General features: G+C 38.6%; 1 protein-coding gene across 5 annotated transcripts in view; it reads right to left on the reverse strand.

Annotated features, from left to right (window-relative positions):
- steap3 (STEAP family member 3, metalloreductase) overlaps positions 1-5,746 on the reverse strand; it is a 64,046-nt gene extending 58,300 nt beyond the window's left edge. For 3 of the 5 annotated variants that reach the window (XM_060876696.1, XM_060876695.1, XM_060876693.1), the window contains exons 1-5: positions 5,677-5,746; positions 4,365-4,861; positions 3,276-3,803; positions 1,743-1,907; positions 1,265-1,540 (exon numbers count right to left, since the gene is read on the reverse strand). In XM_060876696.1, coding sequence (XP_060732679.1) covers positions 1,265-1,540; positions 1,743-1,907; positions 3,276-3,803; positions 4,365-4,850 — 1,455 coding nt within the window. In that variant the 5' untranslated portion in view covers positions 4,851-4,861; positions 5,677-5,746. Of the gene's footprint in view, positions 1-231; positions 1,541-1,742; positions 1,908-3,275; positions 3,804-4,364; positions 4,862-5,676 lie in introns of those variants that run through there. The other 2 variants (XM_060876698.1, XM_060876697.1) reach the window with 2 other exon arrangements.
- Positions 5,747-7,369: the final 1,623 nt, after the last annotated feature.

Consider the following 7,369-nt stretch of genomic DNA (forward strand, 5'->3'; position numbering starts at 1 on the left):
TGTTCTTTGCTTCACAATGCAATCACAAGGTGACATATGCCAGATCTGCTACTGGGGTAAAACACTTGGGCTTTTTCAGTTGTTCAGTATAGGTGGATTGGATTGTTTGAAATAAGTGTACTGTACACTCTGTTTTTAACTATAAATGCCATATGATTCGAGATTTGAAACCCTGATCAGTGAAGCAGCATTTTCTGGGTTTATTCAAATTCCAGTGGTAATTAGAAAATGCAAACATCAAACGTATTTATTTTATGACAACATATAGTTCTGCTATAACAGTGTAGATGTACTTCAAACTCAGTTGCAGAATGAGAAATTGCATTTTTATTGTCTTTTTTATGTCTGATTTTATGGTCTATACACACATTCCTTTACATTTAACCATCATAGTGAACTTTCACTAGATAAGGACACTTTTAATTGCTGTATTAAGGTTTGAGAATTTATGTTGTTTAGCTTAGCAGGGAAATAGTTGGAAGTCATTAAGCACTGATTATGGTATAAGCTTAGTGATAAAAGGTTTACTGCGTGTCAACCGGAGGTAAGTTTTTGATGACAGGATATTGGTTCAGCAGAAAGGCTGACTATGGCTTCTAACATGGGTGCAAATGTATTAAAAAAAAAAAAAAAACAAACAATCAGCAAACAGGAACTATTTACAATGTGGCAGTTTTCATGTCAACGGAAACTATATTTTATGAAGCAGTAGTTCCGTAGCAGTGCAATTACTGAATTGTTAAGGAAACTATTTTAAGGTTTTTTTTTTTGCTAGTCTGAATGACATGAATGCACTTTCCAAGATGTATCTAAACAATGCAGAAATAATGTTTCACATTTCTGTAACTGGTATGTGCTTTTAAAAAGTAAAATTTGCTATTAGCCCATTTAAAATAGTGTTGTTTTTTGAAATTATAGTTTCACAGCTTACCTGATACAAATGATTTCTTATTGGTATACTAGTATAGCACTCAGTCGATAGTTCATAGTTTGCAGGGTTGTGTAAGGCTAGTGTGGTCTGTCTCTGAAAGTTTGAGAAAGGCCATTGCTGGTTCTCATCAACCCCCTTAAGTGTTAAATAAATTTTGGAAAATAACGTAATAAAGCCGTTCTGGTTGCATCCCATAAGGATACAGCATCTTAAAAATGTGCATTGTGCATTATACTTATATAAATGCTAAATAAAATTAATGATCTGTGTTAAAATGAATAAAGTTAAACCAGTGAATGCTTCATCAAGGTCAACTGACTCTGACTATTAGACCTGTGGAACTGTCCTGTTCTCCTGCACTCGCTGGTGCTGTGACACAGGGCATTTGCGTGTGCTTTCCCATCCCCGGCGTATGCGTGCCAACTTGGTGGACAGACATGGCAGCAGCAGGAAACATCGGCACACCATCACGGCACATGGCAGAGCCACAGCTAGCATGTAGCTGGGTGGCATATAGAACGCATAGGCCTTGGAAGAGAAGGCAAAATTCCAGCCAATCACCAACGTATGCATGACAGAGAGAGTCAAAGCAGCATAGCCCAGTCCAGACTGAAAGAAAATGAGAAAATTTGTTTTCAAGCACTCATCCCTCTTTAAATTAGCACTTCATGTTTATTAACAGTCATAATCTGTTAAAAGGTGTGGTGTGATTGATTTAAGTCTAACTGTATAATTGTAATCATAGCTTGAGGCCTTGGAGTCTTTGCTTTCTTTTTCATTATCTGTGTTGACATGAACCTGCACCGCTTACCTGAATGAACCTGAATTCTCTCCATGTGAGGATGTTGCCCACTGAGGGGAGAGATGTGATAGCCAACAGGGAGAGCATGCCCAGACCTAATACTCCACTGGACACATAGAGGTCAGTGCGCCATACTCCCTGTTCATCCCAAGGCATCTCCACACCTGACTTCACCTAGGATATGAACAAAAAATATCAAAAAACACATCCCAATACGGTTTATACATCTCGTAGCACAGCAAAATCATTTCAATTTAATGAACAATGCTGTTTAATCCAGAGGTGTGATTTTAAGGCTTATTTGGTTTTTCCATAGTTCTAGACCTGAGAAGTATGACCCACATGAATTATATATTATATGAATTAAATCCTTACCATCTCAGCTAGTTAAACTGTTGGCTATAGATACAGAAAACCTGAAACATGTTACAGTAAAAATGATTTAAGTGCCTGAGGTATTCTTTATTTTTTGTCCTTATCTGGTCACATGCCTGTTTATCTTTTATAGTTGCATTTATGAGACAAGTTAGTTCCTGTTTTCACCTTATTACGGGTATAAACGCCATACCCTCAAGGGCCTCTCTTTTATCTTTCTTAAAGAAAATAAAACAAAATTATTTAGCTTATCATGTCACAGAGAAACCGGAAAGTGCAAAGTCCGCTGTCCTAAAGACTCTTGTACTGTAGAAAAGTAATAACCGTTATACAGCGCTGACATCTGGAACTTCTTTCATAAATAATAAATAAACTACTTACATATACATTTTTAATAATTACATGATTTTATTAATAAATAGTCTTTAAGTGGTTTATTATTATCCCACAATTATATAGATTGCCCATTATACAAGCTAGAATTCAATGATAATGTCACAATGCCCTTGTCAGTGATGACGCCTTCTGACCAATTTAGAAGTAATGAGGTATAAAGTCAACACAAGGACTATGAAGTACCTGAAACATAGTATGTTCTGAATGGGGGACTAAAGTAGCTCTTTTTTCCCTTATATGCATGGTTCAGTTTTCCATAAATGAAATAACATAATCTATAAAACACACAAGAATAAATAAAGGTACTTTTATTTTGTCAAATTCTAACATTTTTCCTCTCACCTGACATTAAAGAGTTCTTATTTCATTACGTTCACTTAAAAATAGTATTTATTTAATATAGGAGTAAATAAATGACACTAGTTTTTGTCGTGTCTATGTCACCACATTTCCCACAACCCAGCCTGCAAAAAATCTACAATCTACCACGTCTCCACCTAGATCTTAGCTCGTCTGAACCGTTGACTGTATCGTGGTTTTGGTTACTGCCTTGCCCACTTGTAAGTTAAACCACTCCCACATTTGCATCCAGTCCTTGTTACAGTATTTTCTGTTAATGAAATGTATGTAATAAATAACAATCAGCAACAAAAGAGTTGCCTCAGGTCAGTGGGACATTTATTGTAAAGTAATTACCATGACATCATAGTTAATTAAGTTAAAACAAATGTTTCACTGAAAAAATAACCACCCAAATGTAAAAACCAGTACCTGTGAGTAAGCCGTGTTTATAAGCCTGCGCTGTGTGATGGTACGGAGTGGAAGGCAGAGGCTGTATACTACATGCAGAGCAGCAAACAGGAAACTAAGTAGACCAAGCTGTTTCCTCTGCAGCAGCCAGGTGTCCAGCCAGCAGGGAAATCGCTGGTACTTGGTGCCTCTCCACAGCTGCAACCAAGCAGCAAACAGCCCCGGCAGGTACACCAGTGCCAGGCTGACCAGTGCCACGCATGGAAGGCTTTTATTCACTAGATCAAAGACTAGGCGGTAAAAGAAGTTTTGTCCATTGGACAAGTATGGCAGAAGAATCTCACGAATAAATCCATAGCAGTAGAAGAAAATGAAGAGCAGGAAGGTAGTGAGGAAAGGGACACGCCATGATGGGAAGAGATGCAATGGCTTTCTTTCAAGATGCTGTGCACAACACAGGCTGCCAACATCTACTGGGTAAAAGCCCATCCGCCGGGCGAGCTGGGCCACCTCATTCTTTGCTTCTGCACTGTCACTGCACAGCAGCACCTACAGTACAGTCAAGTCAAACATCAGGGAATTTATAGGACATAACAATATTATTAAAACAGCTGTAAGCCCAACCTGAAAACCTTTATCTTACAATACTACACAATTCTTTGCTTTATAAATAAATAAACATGAATTATAAGATTTAGATTAAATTTATTTCATTTATATGCTGTATATCTAACAAATCTCATGTAACAGCTCAACTCTTTTCAATTAGCTTATTTTGTACTTTCATTTAAGTTGTCTAAACCAACCAAACATCTTGAATAAGGTTTCCCATGCACCTTTTCCAGTGTTAAAAAACCCTCTGCTCTCCTTATAATTTTGGAACACACAACCTATCAGTATAATCCAACTTCATTATGCATAATAGATAAATAAATGTACCATTGTATATGTTTATTGGAACCATCACAGTTACCTTTAGCAAGTAATTAAAATCACTAAGTAGTAATTTAATAAGTAGTAATATGTGGTGTTTACTAATGTAAAGAATTCTCAATAAAAAATAATAATGAATCTTTATATGTCTGGAAGTCTCTGTGCCTCGTCACTGACCTGCCGGCTACCATCCTGTGCACCAGTTTGCAGAGTCCAGGCAGAAATTGTATTAAAGGCTTTAACAACCACACTGTCTGGGAACATCTCTGCAAGCTTCTCTGCATTGGATGGTCTCTTGCTGTTCAACTCCACAGCATTACTCACATCCACGAGTATCTTTCCAGCCAGTGCTGTCCTGAGGCCCAGCAGGGATTGATAGTGTTCAGGGAACAAAGCCATGAAGACCAGCCTCTTGGCTTTTGCTACTGCCGCCTCCTGACTGTTCAGCTCCACCACATCCAGAAAGAGACCAGGAGAGATGCGCCTCACACAACGACTCCCCACTGCCACACCAAAACCACATGCCACCAGCCGTATAGCCAAGGAGCGTGAGAAGTCACCAGAACCCAGTATGGCCACAGTGGAAGAACAAGGAGCCGCATGCACATCATCAACTGTGTCCTCTTCATCCATGAGAAGAGGGACACTCATCTCATTCGACATAGCTACTGTTTCTGTGTATGAGGAAAAAAGCTGAAAGCTGAAATTCTACATTTAAAATTCTGCATTTAAACTGATACTAGGGTATTGTCTTTAATTGAAAGACATGTTACTTAAACATATAACAACCAGCTACAATAAATGGTTCCAGTGATTATTCTAGTAAATTTTTAGACAGTTGGGTTTCTTCTCTTTTAAGAATATATTTATTGGAACTACTGTGTTTTTTGATCTACTTCAAGGAATTATTTGGTTTCCCCTGGAGGGATGATCCAAAGAAACAGAACAAGGGTTTTAGATTTTAAACAAACAATAGCTACTACATAAACTGGCATCCCCATAAAGCATAACTGATGATGATTATAGAGATGAGATGCATGTGAAGTGGATATTGAAATAAACGTCTGCACCTCTGCATTTTGTGGGAAGAAAAATGTAAACTACTGTAGCTACTGAGAACCTACTATCAAAATAAATAATAAAGGTAGCAAACTAACCTTATCTAACACCACAGATGCATCTTCTGTACCATTAGTACTGTATGTATCCTTCACCTGGGCAGGTGTATGTAGTGTGCATTTACCAGTGGTCCTTAGGTTCAATACCTTAAATATCTTAAAAAGGGACGCTATATTCATGTTTCAAGTTGAAAGATACATATAATTAAGGTAAAAAAGATGCCGTATTTAACTTTGATCCTTGAAGTTTATGCTTTTGATTAAACACAGAACAGGACAAATGGGGTACAATCTGTTAACCATTTACATCAAAATGTCCACGTGTCTAAACTTCATTCAAAAAATTGAAATAAAGTTATTCTTTCACTCACTTTGTGTGCTGAGCAGCTCCCAGCGTCCAGCGTGTTGCTCTTTGTACTGTGTGTGTGTGTGTGTTTGTGTGCGCGTCTATAAGTGTGAGTGGGTGTGTTAGTATAAGCCAAGCTCCTCCCCATCGCCCGCCTGTGCGTTCATGATATTAGACACGTTGAACAGCCTTTATCAGATTACTGCATGTGCAGCAAGTAAAAGTTCTGTACAAATTATGGTCACAACACCAATACACTTTTCAAATTTAAATTCAAATATTATTTGTCACATACACAATGGTATACAGTACGTCATGTAGTGAAATTCGTTTTATGACATGCCACATACAAAAATAAACATAAAGAACAACATAAAATCTAATTCAAAAGTAAAACAAATTAAATAGAATTAAATAGAATAATAAGGAAATAGGGGGGCACGGTGGCTTAGTGGTTAGCACGTTCGCCTCACACCTCCAGGGTCGGGGTACGATTCCCGCCTCCACCTTGTGTGTGGAGTTTGCATGTTCTCCTCGTGCCTCGGGGGTTTCCTCCGGGTACTCCGGTTTCCTCCCCCCGGTCCAAAGACATGCATGGTAGGTTGATTGGCATCTCTGGAAAAATTGTCCCTAGTGTGTGATTGCGTGAGTGAATGAGTGTGTGTGTGCCCTGTGATGGGTTGGCACTCCGTCCAGGGTGTATCCTGCCTTGATGCCCAATGACGCCTGAGATAGGCACAGGCTCCCCGTGACCCGAGGTAGTTCGGATAAGCGGTAGAAGATGAATGAATGAATAAGGAAATAAAATGCAATTTGTCATACAATAAAGTGGAAAGCTAAACAAGGAAAAATTAATAGACAAATATGAACAATATAACATATGGATACAATGACTAATGTGGTGATATGAATGATATGACAATAGTTCTGTTATAAAGTCCAAAGTTTGTGATGTGTATGCAGTTTTTAGTGCATTTCCCAAAGTCAGCTGTGCTAAAAGTGGCCAAATGACCTGTTGGAAGAAGCATCCTTCTCGTTCTATCTATGTTTGCCTTCTAGAAGGAGAGGAGCTTCCCTGGCTGCAACAGAGAGGAGTCAATTTTTTGGATGACCGAGGTTCTTTGCTATCTTCCTGGCTGTGATTCAGGTTTGTTCCTTGCTGTCAACTGCTGCAGGTCCAGGAGCTCAGTATGGATGGTTTGCTCAACTGATTGCAGCCCCCTCTTGAGAAAGAGAGTTTGCTGCTGTTTCCAACCCACATGTAAAATGTATTGTTTTCTTCCTTTAGACAAACTGGTGTTATAGAGGAGAGTGGGATCACCAATAACATTTGTGTTGGTATTTTGTAAGTATCTTATATAAACAAACGACATTTTCATGTTAATATCAGACAGAAACTGTGATCCTGAAAGCATAAAGAAATTACTGGAGATGAATGAATTGGGAGGCATGGAAGCCTTTATTATTTCCACATATACATTGCATATCCCAGAGTTTGGAGGTCAGAAGTGACAGCTTGGCAGTGCTGGGGCTTGAACCCCAATCCTCCAATCAGCAACCCAGAGCCTTAACCACTGCCTGTTTCCTATACAGAATGGATGGATATAGCTTGTGTGAATTATATTCTAGAGAGTTTCTAGCCACTCTTACACCATGTTTTTAACACTGTTTTTGTGGAATCATGACCCGCTTGGCGTTCCATACGAGTGAAAGTGGCG

Source organism: Tachysurus vachellii, chromosome 8 (genome assembly GCF_030014155.1).
Source record: "Tachysurus vachellii isolate PV-2020 chromosome 8, HZAU_Pvac_v1, whole genome shotgun sequence".
Classification (NCBI taxonomy): Eukaryota; Metazoa; Chordata; class Actinopteri; order Siluriformes; family Bagridae; genus Tachysurus; species Tachysurus vachellii.